Source organism: Entelurus aequoreus, linkage group LG07 (genome assembly GCF_033978785.1).
Source record: "Entelurus aequoreus isolate RoL-2023_Sb linkage group LG07, RoL_Eaeq_v1.1, whole genome shotgun sequence".
Classification (NCBI taxonomy): Eukaryota; Metazoa; Chordata; class Actinopteri; order Syngnathiformes; family Syngnathidae; genus Entelurus; species Entelurus aequoreus.
In genome coordinates this window covers 62,739,293-62,762,941 of record NC_084737.1, presented here as the reverse complement: position 1 = coordinate 62,762,941, position 23,649 = coordinate 62,739,293, and the positions used below count along the sequence as shown (strand labels likewise).

Sequence of the window (23,649 nt, the reverse complement as noted above, 5' to 3'; positions counted from 1 at the left end):
AGATCAGCTTCAGATCTGTCTATCGATCACAAGTTTAATAAAAATGTTCATGTTTTTATTTTATTTGTTTTTTTTTGCCATTTTAGTCAAAACTTTGTTTTTTTTATGGCAAACACACAAAATATGCATTATTTTGTCCAAAAATATTTCAAAGTGTAGTATTTGATCCAAAACACCTCTCATAAAAGTGTTAAAAACAAGTTGCACATTATTTTTTTTACTTTCAACCCAAAAATCTGTTGATTATAATTTGAAAAAAATGTTCATGTTTTTATTTTATTTGTTTTATTCATTTTTTGTCATATAAAACATTTTTCTAAATTTTCTCCAAAAATATTTCAAAGTGTTATATTTGATGTGAAGTAATTGGAGCCTTAAATAGGTTGATTTTGATTCATTATTATTTTTGGAGCAATGACAGTTTTAAAGAAAAAACAGCCTACATGGCATCTTTGTGTTATTCGAGTCAACATTGCAGCTTTTTATTGTTACATTTCACCTGTTGGCTCTTTTATTTAACCTTTTTAAGGTTGTTTTTCTAATAGTATTTTCCGACTGTGCTAACCTGTTGTCTAGAGAGCTGATTTTTTACAAGTTTGATAATTTATTTAGTGTTCAGAATTGAAGGCAACCACAGTAGGGTTGATCCGAGGACCTCAAACTATCCAAAAAAGAACCTGGAGGAGGTGTGGTTGTGTTTTCTAGGAGACAATGAGTGTCTTTAATCTGCGGTGTGCAATAAAATCTGAAGACTTTGTGGTGTGCAATAAATTCTGAAGACTATCTCAGCATTCTGGAGCACAATGTGTTGCCTTTAAGAAAACATTCCAAAAGGGGCCATGGGGGAAACAATAGACTGATCCAATGGAAAGAGCTGAGAATGCAGGCAAGAAAAGACACCCATCAAACACGAGACACTTGGAGCACTTCAAACTTGCCGTATCATCACTTTTGTCAGTTTCCACTCATTTTTGTGGGTTTTAAATTTTTGACATTAGGGTACCAACAATTTCAACCATGTGACGATAAAACACTTTATTCTCATAACAACTGCTTACTATTAGGGTTGTCCCGATCGGTTATTGAAAGCAGTCTGATATCAGCAAAAAAAATACATCGGCTTGCATCTGACAATGTGCGATACAAGCAGTCCTGCAGCGTGTTTACTTGTGTGCGATAAAAACAATCATGCAGTGTGTTTATTTGTGTGCGATACAAGCAATCTTGCAGCGTGTTTACTTGTGTGCGATATCATGTGCAATACAAACAGTCTTGCAGCATGTTTACTTGTGTGTGATAGCATGTGCGATACAAGCAATCCTGCAGCGTGTTTACTTGTGTGTGATATCATGTGCAATACGAGCAGTGCTGCAGCCTGTTTACTCGTGCGCGGTATGATGTGCAATACAAGCAGTCCTGCAGCCTGTTTACTTGTGTGTGATATTTTATGTGTAATATCATGATGATTGTGTGCATCATAATGATTATGTGTAATCATGCAGTGTGTTTATTTGTGTGCAATATCATGTGCGATACAAGCAATCCTGCAGCGTGTTTACTTGTGTGTGATATCATGTGCGATACAAGTAGTACTGCAGTGTGTTTATTTGTGTGTGATATCATGTGTGATACAAGCAATCCTGCAGCGTGTTTACTTGTGTGTGATATCATGTGCAATACAAGCATTCCTGCAAAGTGTTTACTAGAGTGTGATATCATGAGCGATACAAGCGGTCCTGCAGTGTTATTACTTAAAACTGGACAGCCAGTTACCATCTAAATGTCCTCCAATAAAAACTATTTTCTTTATTTTAGCCAAGTCATTTACAAATGGTAAACATGCTAGTCTATAGGTTACTAGAATCTAGCAGCTAGACAACAACGAAGCATAAAATACCTGCACATTTCTAGATACACAAATCTAGGTTGTCTTATTAAATACAATTGATAACATGCTGCATGGACAGACAACTTCACTAGTTTTGAGTATTTATTTCCTATAAATATATTATTTTTATCTTATATTTTGTCAGCTCTATTTTTGCATACTGATTAATCATTTAACAATATTTTAGTGTAAAACAGCACATTCGTCAATATAAACAAGTATCAAATCAATACCAAGTCCCAAGTCTTGTGACCGCTAGGTGTCTCCACTAAAACAGCCACTCCACTTCCACTTAAAGACAGCTTAAGTCCATACCAGGCGGTTGACAATTAATAGGTAAGTGTTTTTCATACCTACTGTTGTCCTCTGTTTGACCGATTTCACCAGATCAAAGCTTCTCTAACATTCCACACTACTAAACGATACAAGTATGTATGATTCCTGCTGATATTAGACCAATATCGGTATCAACCTACATTGGTTGTATTGGAAGTAAAAATCGGAACACCCTTGCTTATTTAGGGACATTAATTTGATTGGAACGCTAACAATTTTAGGGATACCAGAATGCTGGGGTATGTGGCGTCTATGAGTAGATATTAGGGTTGGGGCCCAAATTCTAAGATCAACTAACACTTTTAGGGACACACAGGATGCTGGGGTGTGTGGCGTCTATGACTATATATTAGGGTTGGGAGTCAAGTTCTAGAATCAACTAACACTTTTAGGGACACACAGAATGTTGGAGTGTGTGGCGTCTAAGAGTAGATATTAGGGTTGGGGGACAAGTTCTACAATCAACTAACTACTTTTATGCCTTGTGGGCATCTTACCGGCAAAGAACAGGGGAGACTTTTGACGTAACTCCTGCAGTTTTTGGGCGAACAGGGCATTCATCTCACGCTGAAGAGTGCCTGCCGCTCTCTTGCGGCCGTCGAGGACAGACGTCAGCGGCAACATCGGCGGCGAGTCAAAGCTGCTCAGACTGCCGAAGCTGTCGCAGCTGCTGCTGTCGTCGCTTAGTGAGAAACCGGGGTTGACCTCGGTCAGAAAGGCCGGGCCGCAGACAGTGCCGTACCTGGGTACCGTTGCCTGGTACCAACGGGGGTTGGTCCTGTGATCTGGCGCGGGTGAGACCGTGTTGGGGAAGCGTCGACGCGGAATGTTGCACGACAGGGCATTCCTCTGGGAGGCATCAGGCGACGCTTGGATGTGCTGGGCAGCGAGGCTTTGCCTGGCTTCGGATCTGGGAAAGGGCTTTGGTCGAAGCAATGCCTGGGACGAGTCCTGGAATTGGGCCCGGGAGTGAGGAAGCGACTGGGATTGTGTCCGAGAGGCTTTCGGCTGACGACGAGCCGCGGGTTCTGACTGAACTCGATTATTTATTTCCGGTTCCTGCCCTTCCTCAACGCAACCCTTTCTTTCCGCCTCTGGACTTTCCTTGGAGCCGACCACGCAGGTGATACAGTTGGAAGACATGCCCACCCTGCCCGAACTGTTCAGCGCGACACGGGCGAAAACCCCTGGCTTCATGTCCGGATTGGGACAACGCGGCCGGCTGGCCCGTTTCAGAGGCTCGGTCATAGGCCGTCGAGGAGCAAAATGAGGGCTCTTACCTTTGCTTTCGGTGTGCAAAGTCCCGTTGGTGTCGGGGTGTTCCCACGGACCCTTGGCTTGGTGGGATGCCAGTGACTCGCCGTTGCGGAATTGCGGTGGTGTGGGCTGGTGAGAGGAGGAAGCAGAGGCCTTGTCCTCGGACCCTCTATCCTCACCGGTGCCCTCCAAGCTACGGTCTTTGGTGTTGACGGCGACCTCGGGGAGGCCCTTCTTGACTTTGGGCTGGCCTTTGGTGGGCGCGCTGGCGGTGCGCCGCAGGAGGTGGGCGCCAAACGGCTGCTTACGGCTGTGCTGTGCAGCAGCATGGCTGTCCAGGGAAGCTTGCTTTGGGTTTCTGTGGAAGAACCCCTTGATACCGCTGACTGCCCTGGCCTGGTGGAGACAAAACAGACATCACGGTCAAACACGCCACGCCTCGTCAGTTCAAAGTGGAAATGACACACGAGTTTGGTGGGGCTGACATGCTTAAGGAAGAACTAAAAACCAAAAACAACCACATGTACAGTCGTCCCTCGCCATACCAAGTTTTAAATATAGCGGTTTCACTACATCAAAAAATATTTTTTTAAAGGAGCCGTATGTAATAATTTCATGTCAAGTCATCATTAAATGGCCCTGATATGTCAAAAGGCATTAATAAATCATGTTATTTTCGAATACATTTATAACTGATAACAGTAGTTCAGCCGGGATATGCTAATTTCAAAATTAGATTTACAGCCCCAAAATCTTGTTATTGTTTTCATTTCAATGCCCCGCACTCCACCGTTTGACCAATTAGAGAGTCTGTGAGTGTGTCACATCCAGGTTGCCAGTTACGCACCGCCCTCTTCGTCTGGCTACTGCTACTAGTAAAGTTACTAAACATGTCAGACCTTAGTAAATCTAAAAGGAGTCGTTACGACTCTAAACTTATTCATGACAAAGCCAGGAACAAAACGAGATTTCCATTGGGGATGCCTGTGAAAGATGGAGATGATTGAAGGCGGAGAAGATTTTTTCATCTGACGCCAAACTTGTTAATTTCCTCCTTGATAGGTAAGTCAGGCATTTACGTTTTCTTATTGCTTGTAATAAATGGAACTGGACATTTCGTATGTAAACTATATTGTCCAATAATGCTAACCCGGTCAATGACACATCGACATAGAGGCTAACAGGGGAAATATATGCCTGTTAGCCTGTATGTCGATGTGTATTCCAACTGACAGGTTTTATTTGTCGAAAATATATTTTGCCCTATGTGGATATAGGTAGTGTCAGTGCATATTTCGTTCTCAATATGCTGATACGCTTAGGAAATGGGTTCCAACATTAGCACGGCTGTCATGATGGCAATGTGAAACGTATGGAGACAGCCAAATCACATGATAAAATAATTCCTCATTCGTGAAGCCTATATGCATACCTTGGTAAAATGTCTCCTCTTTAGTTTTGGGCGTACATTAGACTGCTAAGCATGCTTTACTCATTTTCACCAGTATATCCATTGCTAGCGTTGGTTGTAGTTTGTTTTAGTCTTTGTTTTCTGATAGTACTGACAATAACCATATGATTGCCATTGGTTGTGATATTGTATGCAGGCATGACTTACTTCTTCCTGAAAATAGCCTAATTTCTGTGTAGAATGTGTTGGTTAGAGATTTTTTATTGGCAAAACACTTGTCTATTCAGCTATTATGGTCGCAGCACCTCAACCCCTAGTAAGAGGCAGTGGAAGTTTGAAGTTACTTGGAGTAGCCTAGTCCATCGAGCTGGATTCTGCTGCGTATCTGGCAACTTCAGTCAGGGAGAGAGGGAGGACTACAAAATTTTGACCGTGATTGCAGTACCATTTCTGGCCACATTATTACATATGGCTCCTTTAAGCATATTCCACATATTTGTGGCTTAAATGAGGTCTTCTTGATGGATTACAGTGCTTATTTTCTATTATTTTGTTGTGGCGATTGATAATCAACAAGCCGTACTTTCGTTTCCGGGTCAACAATGACAAGAACAGGCGTTATCTTAAATTTTTCAACTTTTTGAGTCACTTCATCTTCAACTTCTGCCTCATCAATAGCACATCTCCACATCGGTGATAATGATATTGACGTACGCGAGAGATAGCAGGACTCGGCTGGATTCTTAATGCTAACAATGCTATGCTATCGGTAATGCTAGGTGAAGATGAACTCTGTTGATGCGCTTCATCCTCGACATCATCAACTCCACATGACCTTAAAGAGCCTTTGGTGACAACGTGAGGCATGTCATGCTAACAACACGGCTAATGGTCATAGCTGCGACTGTCAAGGTGACCAGGTTTTTACAGAACAACTTACGCCCCTGCTTTCAGCAAATGGAAGCCCAGTTCTGACTTAGTGTAGATACCCAGGATGTGATGCAGTATTTTCACATAGTGGCCGGGTGACTGCCATAGCAATGGCGCTTGGAGGATCCTTCGGGCTACTAGTGAGTACTGTAATCTACAGTGTAACTCACTCAAGGCTACTATATTGGGTGAAAAGAGTGTAAATGAGCGGACAACAAGCCGCTACTTTTTTTTTTACTACACTTTGAACTTTGCTGCTTATAAAACGGTTTGGCTAATTTATAGAATTTTTTTACGCTGACGGCCATAATGCAAATAGTTAAAACATCAAAACAAATTGAAGACATTGAAAAAGTGTGTTATTGTTTGTGCTATGGCGCCATCTTTTCAAGAAATTTGCTCACTGCAGGTGCTGCAGTGTCCTTTTGTTTAGAGCTTTCAACTGGAAGCACATGTGCCATTCCGTCTTATAGTTGTCCATAGCGTTTCTACTCGTATGGATCTTTCATTCATCATTCCAAGCAACGTTTGTAAGGTTTACAATACAACTAACACAATTCTTACTTACTAAACCGTCCCATATGTGATGTCTTTAGGTATGTTTTCATGCATATTTGTACGTGCTAACGTAATGTAATATAGCTAGCATTGTTAGCATTAGCTAATATGCTAACATGTTTACGAGTGTCTGTGTCAGTATTAATAACTTACGATGGCATTCAATAGCGTCACCGTGGAGTTATTACCAGTAAGTCTGTTTAGCTGATTGGAGAGATAGCTTGCGCGGCTAGTGGGTCCATGACGATGACTTCTGTTTTGTTTGATCAGACGTTTTACTGCCGTGTTACAGACACCATTTGAAATCAACTAAGGTATGTAAATAAACATTTACAAAATATTTTATGTGGAAATAACTCAATTCACAACGTATACATCTGCGGTTTATAGTCTGGTTGACTAATATATGGAAAAACTATATTTTTTCCTAAATTTTAGTGGGTGTGGCTTATATACTGGTGCGCTCTATAGTCCAGAAAATACGGTATATAGCTGTTATTTAATGTTTAGAGGGCTCTGATTGTGTAAAAACATGTATTCAGAAAATAGCTATGAAAATATTGGATTTATTAATAATAATCCTACTTTGCGGAAATGTGTTTACCAGTCAGGCCTGGAACCAATGAGCCGCGATAAACCAGGGACGACTGTACACACAAACTGTCCTGTAATACACACAAATAGCGTTGATAATCTGTCAGTTATGTTCCATGCTTCAACACATTAAATTGATCAACTTCATGAGTTATCTACAGCGGTTAGCTGCAGCATCAAAACAACATGAGCATAATAGCAGAAGTTGTCATCGACTTCTGCTGGAAAACGGTGAGTTATACATTCAATTTATGTAAAAACACAAACATTTAATTGTCATCACTTTTACTGTGATGTTAGTGGTAATAGTGAGTGACAGGACAATGTGATGATTGTGAGGGTCATGTTCTCAAACAATGTCCAACATTAATGAACCATTCCAAGCCAAACCAAATGGAGGCATGAACTGACCCAACTTTCTGTGAATTCTGATGAACATCATGAGAGAAGTAGATCCAAGTAGTCTGAATGTTGACATTGAGGTGATAGTAGGCAGTGCAGACGAAAAGACAACAGTAAAGACACCAAGTGGGGAAAGTGGTCTACTGTATGCGGAAGACTCCACATGATGACTAAGTCAATTTTTTTTCCCCCTAAAGTAACCCAATCAGGGAGATCGCCAGAAGAGGAGGAACAAGTAGTCAAATGATGCTTCAAAAAAAATAAAGGATAGGTACAGTATCTTTTATATTTGAAGCAATACTGTACCAATTCCCGGTACCTGGGAATTGATATATTTTGTATCCGATACTTCTGTGTCATTCATGTCAGTTTGTCCGAAATGTGTTGCCAAAGTCAGGAAGTACTTTTCGGACTACTTTTTTCCGGCGGTTTATAAAACAGTGTGGCTAATTAAAGGATTTTTCTTCGCTGACGGCTATAATGCAAATAGTTGAAAAACAACAAAAAACAAACAAGCATAAACATTGATAAGGTGTTATTGTTTGAGCCATGGCGCCATCTTTTGGACGAGTTCTCTCACTGCAGGTGCTGCAGTGTCCATTCATTGTGTGCTTTCAATCCGGAAGTACAAGTGTCATTTTGTCTTGTAGCCGTCCATAGCGTTGCTACTCGTATAGATTCTTCATTCATCACTACAAGCAACGTTTGTAAGTTTTACAATACAACTAAAACTGTTTATACTTACTAAACCGTCCCATGTCTGATGTCTGCAGCAGTGTTTTCATGCATATTTGTGCGTGCTATCGTAATGTAATCAAGTGAGCGTCGTTAGCATTAGCAAATATGCTAACACTTTTAAGAGTGTCTGTGTAAGTATTATTAACTTATAATAGCATTATTTTTGTACTGTGTCAGTTTTGCAAATTCACCAACACGTCACCGTGGAGTTATTGAGTCTCTTTACCTGATTGGACAGCTAGCTTGCGCACCTAGTGGGTCCATGACGACGACTTCTGTTTTGTATGATCAGCCGTTTTACTGCTGTGTTACAGACACCGTTCGGAAACAATTAAGATTATTCATATTTACAAAATCTTTCTGTGTAAATAACTCATTTCACAAAGTATATATCTGCGGCTTATAGTTCAGTACAGCTAATATATGACCAAATATTTTTTTCTCTAAAACTTTGTGGGTGCGGCTTATATACCGATGCGTTCTAGATCCTGGAAAATACGGTAGTCTTTTCCATTAAGTTAAACGTGCCAGTCTTGTCTTTAGTTGAGTCCTACAAAATGTTTATACTTTCAGTATTTTACTCATGGTGCATTGCATTAACTTGGGAAGTTGGACATCGAAGCTGGCAATGACGTCACAACATAGCTGTAAGCGTTTTAATCATATGGAAGTAGAATTGTCTCACATCAACTTATATATGTCAATATGATATTAATACATATGCATATATTAATAAATATACAAATACAAATGTTATATACAAAAAAATAAATAATTTGTATAAATAAATAATTTGTATAAATAAACGTGAATTTGTCAATATATTTTTGAGATTTGAGAATATATACAAATAAAATGTATAAATATAACAATGTGACACACAAATAAATCAAGAATTTGTATAAATAAACATGTATTTGTAAATATATTTTTGAGATTTGAATATAAATATGCTTGATTTTGTATTTGTATTTGTATTGAATTTGCATATGTGGAATGCTTTTTTTGCTTTTGTGTCGATGAGACATTCCTACCACAAACCAGATGCACAAATAAATGTGACCGAGTTTGAATGTGGAGTTACACTCCCCTGAACAACCAGCAAAAGGCACTGCAGCCAGAGCGGTCTGGGTCACACACATGGTCAGACACTAGTGAGCCAATCAGAGGCACACTGGGGAGGGTAATAACTAGTATTAATAACTGTTTCAGGTGTGTTGTAGTAGTGCCATGGTTGTATAGTGGATTAAATGGGTGGGTAAGTCATAACTAGTATTGATAACTGTTTCAGGTGTGTTGTAGTGCCATGGTTGTATCTACTAGATAGTTTAGTCAGTCACTCAGCTTTTACAGGTGTTGATGTGACGACGACGTCTGGCAATGTTAGCCAGCTATCAGCTAACGAAGTAGAGTTAAGGCCAAGGCTGTTAGGGCCTACTTCAATAGTAGTAGTTGTACTGAAATGCTATATCTACATTACTGGATAATCTTTTTTTTCTCCTACTTCCACTTTTACTTCGTTAGATATTTTGGATGTTCCCAAGTCGGAAATTAAGATGGCCACATGCACGAAAGCTATTCTTGTGCTTACCTTATCTGAACACAAACAACTTTTGGAAAAAATATGCACTAATTCAAACACGGTGGATTAAAAGGAAACACATAAATATATAATATATACATATACATATTCATAAATAGGTACAGTGTATATACAGTATATAAATATATATACACATATATGTATATGTGTGTATATATATATATATATATATATATATATATATATATATATATATATATATATATATATATATATATACATTTATATAAATACAAACATCAACATACACATATATACATATATATATACACATTTATATAAATACAAACATCAAAATACACATATGCATATATATATTTATACATATATACATAAATAAACATATATGCATATATACACATATAAGTATATATATATATATATATATATATATATATATATATATATATATATATATATATATATATATATATGTATATATATATATATATATATGTATATATATATATATATATATATATATATATATATATATATATATATATATATATATATATATATATATATATATATATATATATATATGGCATATATGTATATATATATATATACACTACCGTTCAAAAGTTTGGGGTCACCCAAACAATTTTGTGGAATAGCCTTCATTTCTAAGAACAAGAATAGACTGTCGAGTTTCAGATGAAAGTTCTCTTTTTCTGGCCATTTTGAGCGTTTAATTGACCCCACAAATGTGATGCTCCAGAAACTCAATCTGCTCAAAGGAAGGTCAGTTTTGTAGCTTCTGTAATGAGCTAAACTGTTTTCAGATGTGTGAACATGATTGCACAAGGGTTTTCTAATAATCAATTAGCCTTCTGAGCCAATGAGCAAACACATTGTACCATTAGAACACTGGAGTGATAGTTGCTGGAAATGGGCCTCTATACACCTATGTAGATATTGCACCAAAAACCAGACATTTGCAGCTAGAATAGTCATTTACCACATTAGCAATGTATAGAGTGTATTTCTTTAAAGTTAAGACTAGTTTAAAGTTATCTTCATTGAAAAGTACAGTGCTTTTCCTTAAAAAAAACATTTCAATGTGACCCCAAAATTTTGAACGGTAGTGTATATATACACGTATATATATTTATATATACACTATATTTATATATATACACTGTACATATATACATACACATACATGCATATATACAAATACCTGTATACATACACATACATACATATATACACATATACATATACAGTTGTGCTCATAAGTTTACATACCCTGGGAGAATTTATGATTTATTGACCATACTTTAGAGAATATGAATGATGACACAAAAAACCTTTCTTCCACTCATGCCTAATGGTTGTGTGAAGCTATTTATTGGCAAACAACTGTGTTTACTCTTTTTAAATCAAAATGACAAAAGAAAGTATCCAAATGACCCTGATCAAAAGTTTACATACCCCATTGACTTTGATCTGATAACATGCACAAAAGTTGACACAAACAGGTTTGAATGGCTAATCAAGGTTCCAATCCTCACCTGTGACATGTTTGTTTGTAATTAGCGTGTGTGTATAAAAGGTCAGTGAGTTTCTGGGCTTCTGACAGACCATTGCATCTTTCATCCAGTGCTGCACATATGTTTCTGGATTCTGAGTCATGGGGAAGGCAAAATAATTGTCAAAGGATCTGTGAGAAAAGGTAATTGAACTGCATAAAACAGGAAAGGGGTATAAGGGGTATAAAAAGATATCCAAGGAATTGAGAATGCCAATCAGCAGTGTTCAAACGTTGATTAAGAAGTAGAAAATGAGGGATTCAGGTAGACCAGCAAAGATTTCAGCCACAACTGCCAGGAAAATTGTTCGAAATGCATAGAAAAATCCACAAATAACTTCAGCTGAAATACAGGACTCTCTGAAAAATTGTGGTGTGGCTGTTTCAAGATGCACAATAAGGAGGCACTTGAAGAAAAATGGGCTGCATTGTCGAGTGGCCAAAACGTTAAATTTTGGTCTCATCACTCCAAATTATTTTGTTCTAGAAGTTTTGAGGCTTGTCTGTGCTGTTTGGCGTAATGCAAGCGGGATATTTTGTGACATTTTGCTCAGAAATGGCTTTCTTCTGGCGACTCGACCATGCAGCCCATTTTATTTGTGGATTTTTATTTGCATCTCGAACAATTTACCTGGCAGTTGTGGTTGAAATCGTTGGTGGTCTACCTGAATCCCTCATTTTCCTCTTAATCAGCATTTGAACACTGCTGATTGGCATTTTCAATTCCTTGGATATCTTTTTATACCCCTTTCCTGTTTTATGCAGTTCAATTACCTTTTCTCGCAGATCCTTTGACAATTATTTTGCCTTCCCCATGACTCAGAATCCAGAACATCTGTGCAGCACTGGATGAAAGATGCAATGGTCTGTCAGAAGCCCAGAAACTCACTGACCTTTTATACACACACATTAATTACAAACAAACATGTCACAGGTGAGGATTGGAACCTTGATTAGCCATTCAAACCTGTTTGTGTCAACTTGTGTGCATGTTATCAGATCAAAGTCACTGGGGTGTATAAACTTTTTATCAGGGTCATTTGGGTACTTTCTTTTGTCATTTTGATTTAAAAAGAGTAAACACAGTTGTTTGCCAATAAATAGCCTCACACAACCATTAAGCATGAGTGTAAGAAAGGTTTTTGTGATATCATTCATATTCTCTGAAGAATGGCCAAGAAATCATAAATTCTCCCAGGGTATGTAAACTTATGAGCACGACTGTATATATGCATACACATTTATATACATACACATATATATACATACATACATTATTTATACATATACAAACATATATACATATATACATAAATAAACATATGTATATATACATACATATAAGTATATATGTAAATATATATATATATATATATATATATATATATATATTTTATTTTTTTATTTTTACATATATACATACAAATACAGTATATATATATATATATATATATATATATATATATATATATATATATATATATATATATGTATATATATATATATATATATTTTTTATTTTATTTTTATTTTTATTTTTTTATTTTTTTTTAATTACAGAGCAACATCAGCAAATACGACATGTACAAATATGATGGTAAAAGTAATAGAAAATAAGCAGTTAGCGAAAATTTAAAAAAAATACAGAAATGACAATGAGCATTATTACACTAAAAATGGAGCAATATGAATACCAATCGAAATAGTGCTATTGATAATAAACAATACCAGTACTTTACCTTTATTATCAACAATACAATTGTTCAAATGCAACAATACATATACGTAATGATAACTTGAGATAAGAAAGAATGCAGAAAAATGGAGGGGAAGAAAGAGAAGCAACCTACATTAACCTTGTAGATTGTTATAGTAACAATAGGTTAAGCTTTTTCAGTGTGCCATGTGTTATACCCAGTTTACCCTAGGGCAACAAGGTTAATATATGTTTGATGAAACGTGATTATGTGCATGAGTGTATGTGTGCATATGTACTTGTATATGTACAGTATGTGTATGTGTGCTTGTACAGTGAATGTATATGTACAGTATGTGTATATGTGTGTACAGCGAATGTATATGTACAGTATGTGTATATGTGTGTTTGAACAGTGAATGTATATGTACAGTATGTGTATATGTGTGTTTGTACAGTGAATGTATATGTACAGTATATGTATGTGTGTGTTTGTACAGTGAATGTATGTGTAGTATTTGTATGTGTGTGTTTGTACAGTGAGTGTATATGTACAGTATGTGTATATGTATGTTTTTACAGTGAATGTATATGTACAGTATGTGTATACAGTATGTTTGTATAATGAATGTGCGTGTGGATGTACGAACTTTGAGTGTGTAAATATGTACTGTATTTATTTGTATATGTATGTGGGAGCGTAGGTACCTATGTATTTCTGTATGTATGTGTGTGAGTATATGTGAATTTGCATGTACAATACATTTGACTCCAGTGTGTGCGGGAGCCAGAGTACGGCCCCAGCCTCCCCGAGAACCCATCCCACAAACAGTAGGTGTGGTGCCCAGGGAACCAGGGGCCACCGCCCCCACGCAGCCAAGCCGGACAGCGACAGGAACCCCAGAGCCTGGCCCACTGTGCCGCCCACAAGGGCCAGCAGCAGGCCGCAGACAGACGCACCCGGCAGAGGACAAGGCACGAGAAAAACAGGGGGCAGCCAGACCCCAAGCCAGCGAGAGACCACACCCCACACGGACAGAAAGGCGGGACGCCCCGCCCGAGGGGCCCGGAGACCCCCCGCAACCGGACGGGAAGACCGCCCCCGCCCCACCGGCAACAGGGCCCCCACGACCCCCCCCCCCCCCCCCCCCCCCCACCCCCACCCCCGGAGAGCGCGGCGAGGCCAGCCCACGGCCACCCCACCCAAGCCGGCCGCCACAGGACCACCCAGCACGGGGCCACAGGAACCACCCACCCCACCCGCAGGGACCCCAACGATGGAGATGGAACAACCAGCAACCGCCCCGCCGAGTCCCCCCCTGAGGTAGGGAATAAATAAATAAAATAAATAAATACATAATAATAATAAGAATATTAATAAAATATATTTAGAAAATAATAATAAAAAAAATAAATAAAAATAAATAAATAATTAAATCTATTTATAAAAAATAAATAAATAAATAAATTAAAAAATTAAAAAAAAAGAATTAAAAGAAGATCACAGACATGCTGACACACAAGGTCGCTACCCCAACAACTGGCCGACTCGCAGCACCAATATATATATATATATATATATATATATATATATATATATATATATATATATATATATATATATATATATATATATATACATATATATATATATATATATATATACATATATATATATATATATATATATATATATATATATATATATATATATATATATATATATATATATATATATATATATATATGTATACATACAGTATATATATATATACATTTACATACATATATATTTATACATACAGTAGTAGTCAAAAGTTTACACACACTTGTAAAGAACCTAATGTCACGGCTTTCTTGCGTTTCCAATAAGATCTACAACTCTTATTTTTTGTTATAGAGTGATATATACATGTGTATATATTAGGGGTGTAACGGTACGTGTATTTGTATTGAACCGTTTCGGTACGGGGGTTTCGGTTTGGTTCGAAGGTGTACCGAACGATTTTCCACATGAACATATTAAGTAGCCGCCGAAGCTAAAGTCTTAACAAGCTGCTCCGCTTTCCGCCTCTGTGTCTGTCAGTACTCTACACAGCACCCAGCATTGTCCCACCCACGCAACCATCTGATTGGTTATACGCAGAGCGGTAACAGCCAATCAGCAGAGCGTATTCAGAGTGCATGTCGTCAGTGCTCCAGCGTTGTGATGAGCAGGTAGGTGTTTAGCAGGTGAGCATCAGGCAGCGGACTCTCCCCAAATTATAATAAACACCTCCCAGTCAACTACTAGTAACATCACTATGAGCCCGTTGACGTTCTAGAAACCTAAACGGTGGCTCAGCTCGCGCGCAGAACTGGCTTGAGGTGAAGGCTAATTAGCTTTTAGCGTAACGTTAGCTCATTTTGCGGTGTGTGTGTGTGTGTGTGTGTGTGTGTGTGTGTGTGTGTGTGTGTGTGTGTGTGTGCGTGTGTTATGGACAGCAAAGCCCTGTCCGTCTATTATTTCACTTTACCTTTTTCTGTGTTGATTGAGCTGTATCGAAGCAGCAAAAAAGGACATTATGTTAAATGAAGAGTGTCTGTCTCTGATCGTTGATATAATAATGTAACTGCATCATTAAGCCTACATGAACTCCATGGTGTTCAGGGATGAATAGTCTCTCCTATTGCTATTGTACTATTTTTTCAGCTATAGTTACATTAGTCATTAGTAATGGAGCAGCCTAGTTTTGAATGGCAGGGTCCCTGCTATCACATGTTGATAAAAATATAACATTTACATAATAAAAATCAACTACAGGCTTCCCAAATGCTGTAATAAATTAAGCATGATGAGTTGACTTGAAACTGTTTAATGTTGCACTTTTTATATGTAGAAGAAAAGTTTTGTCATTTTATTTAATCTGAGCAACAACTTGAGGCAGTTTAATGTTGATTACCGTTGGCAGAATTATTATAGTGTTCCCAATGTTGAAAGGATTAAGCCATTGTTTACAAATTTGGTAAATAAACAACCAAAAAATGTATATTTTGTTGTTTTCTTACTGTACCGAAAATGAAACGAACCGTGACCTCTAAACCGAGGTACGTACCGAACCGAAATTTTTGTGTACCGTTACACCCCTAGTATATATATATATATATACAGTATATATATATATATATATATATATATATATATATATATATATATATATATATATATATATATATATATATATATGTATATATATATACATACATATGTGTATGCATATATATACATATATATATACTGTATTTTCCGCACTATAAGGCGCACCTAAAAACCTACAATTTTGTCAAAAGCTGACAGTGCGCCTTATAATCCGGTGCGCCTTATATATGGACAGATATTGAGTTACAACAAACTTCATTTTCATAAAGTTTAGGTCTCGCAACTACGGTAAACAGTCACCATATTTTTCCCCCCGTAGAAGAAGAAGTTCTTCTTCTACGGTAAGCAGCCGCCCCCGTAGAAGAAGAAGCGTGCGGTGCATGCTGGGATATATGACGTTTCATTTCCATTTGTGTGTTTATGTAAAGACCCCAAAATGGCTCCTATTAAGTGTGTTGTCTGTCTAATTCTAAATAATGCAGACGAGGCGTGTTGGCTGACTTCTCAAAGTTTACTCACAGCGTGCTCATAACCACATTCTAACTGCCGGCATGGCGAGTCTTGGCGACATACAACAACACTTCTCAGGGCTACCGCGCATGCTCGTCACTTCCGTTGCATGCTGGGTAGTGTAGTTGTTATATTCCCTAGCCTAGCTCATAACGTCACATTAAGAGAAACGCTTACGCGCTTAATTCAATACTCGCCGTCATTCCGGGTGGATTGACAAAATAACTCCAGCTGCTAGATATTGGTGTCAACAGGGCATTCGAAGCAAGACTGCTAACTGCGTGGGAACAGTGGATGACCGAAAGCGAACACACGTTCACCAAGACAGAGACAGCGCCGGACGACATACGCCACTAACTGCCAATAGATCGTAAATGCCTGGACTGATTCAGTCTCAACTGTGGTCCGAGCTTTCAGGAAGGCAGGAATTGTCACTGAACTGCTGGACAACAGCAGCGACACTGACTCGATTAATGCATCCCTTTTCAGAGGTGGAATCTCCAACATTTAGGTTAGTTAAGCAATAACATTAGAGCAGAGCTAATTGATACTGGGCTAAACAGTAACAGCATGTTGGATGCCGTATTCGCCCAACTGTTTAATTCGGACACTGAAGAAGAAGAATTTGAGGGATTCGTGAATGAGGAATAACTTCATAAAGTGAGCTTTGCATGTTTATTTTGTGTGTTGTGTTGTGTGACATTAACGTTTGAGAAACGTTGAGTTATTGATATATTGTTATTGCTCTGCACTATTTGGAGTGTTACTATATTGTGATAGCACTAACGTTTGATTTACGTAACACGAGTAAATCAGCTGTTTATTCATTTTGGGAGTGAACAGAGTTGTCAGAACGCTGGTTTGTAATCTATTAATAAAGTTTGACTGACCTATCTGACTGTTTTGTTGACATAGGTGCGCCTTATATATGAGTAGGGTTGGGTTTCGAGTATCGATTGGAACCGGTACTAACTTTCCGATTCTCCCGGAATCGTTCAAAAGTTTAAATTTCGATTCCTAGTTTCGATACCCAGTCCGCCGACCGGAAAAAAAGAATAAGTCCGGCGACCGGAAGAAGAAGCCGCTGAACACCAACGAAGAAGCGCCCACCGCCGGAAGTCTTAGCATAGCCGAGCCTATGTAGCCGAGCGAGTCAGTCAGGCATGGATAGCGGGCGTCGGCGGTCGAAAGTGTGGCTTTATTTTACTAAAAAAAATGAAATATCGGCGAAATGTAACACGTGTGACAGGACTGTTTCGTGCTTAGGAGGGTGCACGTCGAACATGATGAAGCACTTCTGAGTTCATGGAGTACAAATAAATGCGTGTCCCATCTTCGACGCGCTGCGCCGACCAACTGTCCTCTGCCTCTTCCTCCGACGCCCAGCCTGGCACCTCGGTGACTGCACTGCAGTCCGAATCCGGCAAGTAAAACAATATATATGCAATAAATAATGTGTTTTGCGCCAACGTTGAGGCAGCTAACAAATTAGCCCGCATATTTTTTCATAGACAATTTACAACCTGCTAGCCAGGCTCCGCGATGTGCTCAGCGTACTCCGTTCACCATAGCGGCAATGGGGAAGATGTCGGTGCCACAGACGGAAGAGTGCCACAGAAAGGTCACTGCACACATAGTCAAAAGACTGCATCCCTTTTCAGAGGTGGAATCTCCAACATTTAGGTTAGTTAAGCAATAACGTTAGAGCTAAGCTAATTGATACTGGGCTAAACAGTAAAAGCAACATTACATGTTTGTTTATGTTTGCAGGGATATGGTGAAAACTCTCAACCCAAAATACATACCACCTTCCAGGGACTACCTGTCAAACACATTGATCCAGGCATGGTACAAGAAGAATCGGAATCGAGTATCGTCAGGAATCGGAATCGAAACAAAGAATCGGAATCGGAATCGTTCAAATTCAAACGATACCCAACCCTATATATGAACAAAGTTTTGAAATATGCCATTCATTGAAGGTGCGCCTTATAATCCGGTGCGCCTTATAGTGCGGAAAATACGGTATACATATGTGTATATACTAGAGATGTCCGATAATATCGACCTGCCGATATTATCGGCCGATATATGCGTTAAAATGTAATATCAGAAATTATCGCTATCGTTTTTTTTATTATCGGTATCGTTTTTTTTTGTTTTTTTTAATTAAATCAACATAAAAAACACAAGATACACTTACAATTAGTCCACCGACCCAAACAACCTCCCTCCCCCATTTACACTCATTCACACAAAAGGGTTGTTTCTTTCTGTTATTAATATTCTGGTTCCTACATTATATATCAATATATATCAATACAGTCTGCAAGGGATACAGTCCGTAAGCACACATGATTGTGCGTGCTGCTGGTCCACTAATAGTACTAACCTTTAACAGTTAATTTTACTAATTTTCATTCATTACTAGTTTCTATGTAACTGTTTTTATATTGTTGTACTTTCTTTTTTATACAAGAAAATGTTTTTAATTTATTTATCTTATTTTACAAATTTTTAAAAAAAGGACCTTATCTTCACCATACCTGGTTGTCCAAATTAGGCATAATAATGTGTTAATTCCACGACTGCATATATCGGTTGATATCGGTATCGGTTGATATCGGTATCTGTAATTAAAGAGTTGGACAATATCGGAATATCGAATATCGGCAAAAAGCCATTATCGGACATCCCTAGTATATACACTACCGTTCAAAAGTTTGGGGTCAACCAAACAATTTTGTGGAATAGCCTTAAATTCTAAGAACAAGAATAGACTGTCGAGTTTCAGATTAAAGTTATCTTTTTCTGGCCATTTTGAGCGTTTAATTGATCCCACAAATGTGATGCTCCAGAAACTCAATCTGCTCAAAGGAAGGTCAGTTTTGTAGCTTCTGTAACGAGCTAAACTGTTTTCAGATGTGTGAATATGATTACACAAGGGTTTTCTAATCATTAATTAGCCTTCTGAGCCAATGAGCAAACACATTGTACCATTAGAACACTGGAGTGATAATTGCTGGAAATGGGCCTCTATACACCTATGTAGATATTGCACCAAAAACCAGACATTTGCAGCTAGAATAGTCATTTACCACATTAGCAATGTATAGAGTGTATTTCTTTAAAGTTAAGACTAGTTTAAAGTTATATTCATTGAAAAGTACAGTGCTTTTCTTTCAAAAATAAGGACATTTCAATGTGACCCCAAACTTTTGAACGGTAGTGTATATACAAATATATAGGGTTGGGTATCGAGTATCGAGTATCAATTGGAACCGGGACTACCTTTCCGATTCTCCCGGAATCGTTCAAAAGTGTAAATTTCGATTCCTAGTTTTGATACCCAGTCCGCCGACAGGAAAAAAAGAATACGTCCGCCGACCGGAAGAAGAAGCCGCTAAACACCAACGAAGAAGCGCCCACCGCCGGAAGTGTTAGCATAGCCGAGCCTATGTAGCCGAGCGAGTCAGTCAAGCATGGATAGCGGGCGTCGGCGGTCGAAGTGTGGCTTTATTTTACTAAAAAAAATGAAATATCGGTGAAATGTAACACTTGCGACAGGACTGTTTCGCGCTTAGGAGGGTGCACGTCGAACATGATGAAGCACCTCCGAGTACAAATAAATGCGTGTCCCGTCTTCGACGCGCTGCGCCGACCGTCCTCGCGTGCCTCTTCCTCTGGCTTCGACGCCCAGCCTGGCACCTCGGTGACTGCATTGCAGTCCGAATCCGGTAAGTAAAACAATATATATGCAATAAATAATGTGTTTTGCGCCAACGTCGAGGCAGCTAACAAATTAGCCTGCATATTTTTTCATAGACAATTTACAACCTGCTAGCCAGGCTCCGTGATGTGCTCAGCGTACTCCGTTCACCGTAGCGGCAATGGGGAAGATGTCGGTGCCACAGACGGAAGAGTGCCACAGAAAGGTCACTGCACACATAGTCAAAAGACTGCATCCCTTTTCAGAGGTGGAATCTCCAACATTTAGGTTAGTTAAGCAATAACGTTAGAGCTAAGCTAATTGATACTGGGCTAAACAGTAACAGCAACATTACATGTTTGTTTATGTTTGCAAGGATATGGTGAAAACTCTCAACCCAAAATACATACCACCTTCCAAACACATTGATTCCGGCATGGTACAAGAAGAATCGGGATCGAGAATCGTCAGGAATCGGAAGCGTTCGAATTCAATCGATACCCAACCCTATATATATATATATATATATATATATATATATATACACATGTGTATATATATATATATATATATATATATATATATATATATATATATATATATATATATATATATATATACATATGTGTATATATATAAATACATGTGTATATATATATATATATATATATATATATATATATATATATATATGTAACACTTTAGCATGGGGAACATATTCACCATTAATTAGTTGCTTATTAACATGCAAAGTAGAAACATATTGGCTCTTAATTAGTCATTATAAAGTACTTATTAATGCCTTATTCTGCATGGCCTTATTATACAACCAGTAAGCCATTAACTAAGAGTCTTCCCTCAATAACCTCAGAGCTATTGCTTATTTGTAACTCTAACCCTAATTTGTTCCCCTAGTGTCCAAATAACTCTAAATTAAGTCTTTGTTACTTAAAATATGTTCCCCATACTAAAGTGTTACCATATATTTACATATATACATACATATACATGCATATACATACATATATATATATACATTAACATATACACATAAACATATATACATTGTATATATATATGTCCATCCATCCATCCATATATATATGGATGGATGCTTGTCAGGGGTGTCACCACCTCTAAAGTTACGATACTACCGTACACTAAAGTAATGTCCGATCATTACCTTATAAAATTCGAAGTTCTGACTCATTGTCAACAAACTAATAATAATAATAATTACTATAGCAGCCGCAACATTAATGCTGCCACAACGACGACTCTTACTGACCTACTGCCTTCGGTAATGGCACCATTCCCAAATTATGTGGGCTCTATTGATAACCTCACTAACAACTTTAATGACGCCCTGCGCGACACCATTGATAGTGTAGCACCGCTAAAGCTAAAAAGGGCCCCTAAAAGGCGTACCCCATGGTTTACAGAAGAAACTAAAGCCCAGAAATGATCATGTAGAAAGCTGGAACGCAAATGGCGTGCGACTAAACTTGAGGTTTTCCATCAAGCATGGTGTGATAGTTTAATAACTTATAAACACATGCTTACCTCAGCTAAAGCTAAATATTACTCAAATCTCATCCACCTCAACAAAAATGATCCTAAATTTCTGTTTAGTACAGTAGCATCGCTAACCCAACAAGGGACTTCTCCCAGTAGCTCCACCCACTCAGCGATGACTTTATGAATTTCTTTAATAAGAAAATTGAAGTAATTAGAAAAGAGATTAAAGACAATGCATCTCAGCTACAACTGGGTTCTATTAACACAGATACGACTGTATATAAGACGGATACCGCCCTCCAAAATAGTTTCTCTCTCTTTGATGAAATTGTAGTAGAATTTCTGACCTTTGACCTATATTGCATGTCTAATGGGAATGTACGCTCATTTGATTTCTTTCCTATTCTGTGCCAGTGGGACAAAAGTGAATGTTAAGTCGTGCCAACCTGTCTACAGAATGTGTTGACTGTCTAAAGGATTCGAGTTGTTATGGAACAGATAGGGAAAAGATAAAAGACATTGACGCACTCGATAAGGAACGATGACGCACAAAAGACATATAAAAAATGGCAGAAGACCGGAACTCGACAGTGATTTTGGCTTGTGTGTGTCTTGTTTGCTCCGGAGTGACATGTGGTCTGTCTGCACGGCCAACTCAATTCAACCTGCACTTCTGATAATGGGTAAATACATTTGTCGTACTAAACTACTTTTGTTGCCTGTTTAAGCTTCGGACAATCCACTACACAAATTGGCGTCACGAACAAGGATGGTTTAGAAGCTACAGGTCGACAGCCGCTCTCGCTCTCTCAGTCAGGCAGACAGTGTGCTGCACGCGCGCATAACAAGGTAAGCGTTTTGCTTAAAGTGTAAACATTTTCTGCCTGGAGAGAGCCGGATCGATAAGACTAATTGCTGAATCTATTTTTGATAAAAGATAGGTTTAGTCAGGTTCTCCAAAAACAACTTGGAATGGGGTGAATTATGGTTGGATTGAGTTGTTTTATATGTGATCATTTGTCTGTATGTTTGTTGAAAACTTGTGATTTCTTGTTTTTAACATAAGGGGATTGTTGATAGAATTTTGGTGGTTTGGAGTGTAGAAGCATATACTATGTGAGACGAAAAATTTCTCTTAACCTCTTCATCCTCTGTCGTTGCTGGCAGAGGATGCTTTTTTCTGCAAGTACATTAGGTTAGCCGGAGTTGGAAACAGCGAAATTTAAGGCAAGTTTGGCTAACTGATGTGACATTTGACCCACACAAATTTATGACGTCTATGAAGGTCCTACGTATCTGTCTATGTGGAAACTGCAGCCGGGTAAAAAGCCTGATATAAGGTGATCGTTCAGTGACTCCGGTAAAGGAGATCAACTGAGCCAAGTTGTCACGAATTTGGAAATTTGCTGCAGTATAGATGGATAGAGTTAAGGGCTCCGTATGGTAGAGCCTTGGTGAAACTATATGGACTGACCAGACACGATGTACTGTAGGATTGGGGGGTGATTCCTGGTGATTCTACAGCGCCTTAGGCTGTTATCCGTGTTGGTCAGGAAGGAAAAGCAGGGCTGCTCTGCTGGAACGGGTTAATCGCCGTTGTATGAGTAATGATGGGACCTGTGTTTGTTAATGAAACGGCCAATTCCACAAAAGCATGCGTGCATTAGTTGTTTATATTGGTCCGGACCAGGGGGGAGTGGTTTGTGGGATAAAAATGTGTGTTTTTTAAATTATATATATATATCTGCGTATTGTAATAACATTTGTGTAGCAAATGGCGTTGTCGGTTATGTGTGTGCGTGTGAGAAAATAGACAAAGTTAT

The 23,649-nt window shown here is 38.3% G+C and overlaps 1 protein-coding gene across 1 annotated transcript in view; it reads right to left on the bottom strand.

The window, feature by feature from the left end:
- plch2a (phospholipase C, eta 2a) overlaps positions 1-23,649 on the bottom strand; it is a 167,974-nt gene that overhangs the window by 12,709 nt on the left and 131,616 nt on the right. The window contains exon 21 of the mRNA XM_062054175.1: positions 3,505-3,877. Coding sequence (XP_061910159.1) covers positions 3,505-3,877 — 373 coding nt within the window. The remainder of the gene's footprint in view (positions 1-3,504; positions 3,878-23,649) is intronic.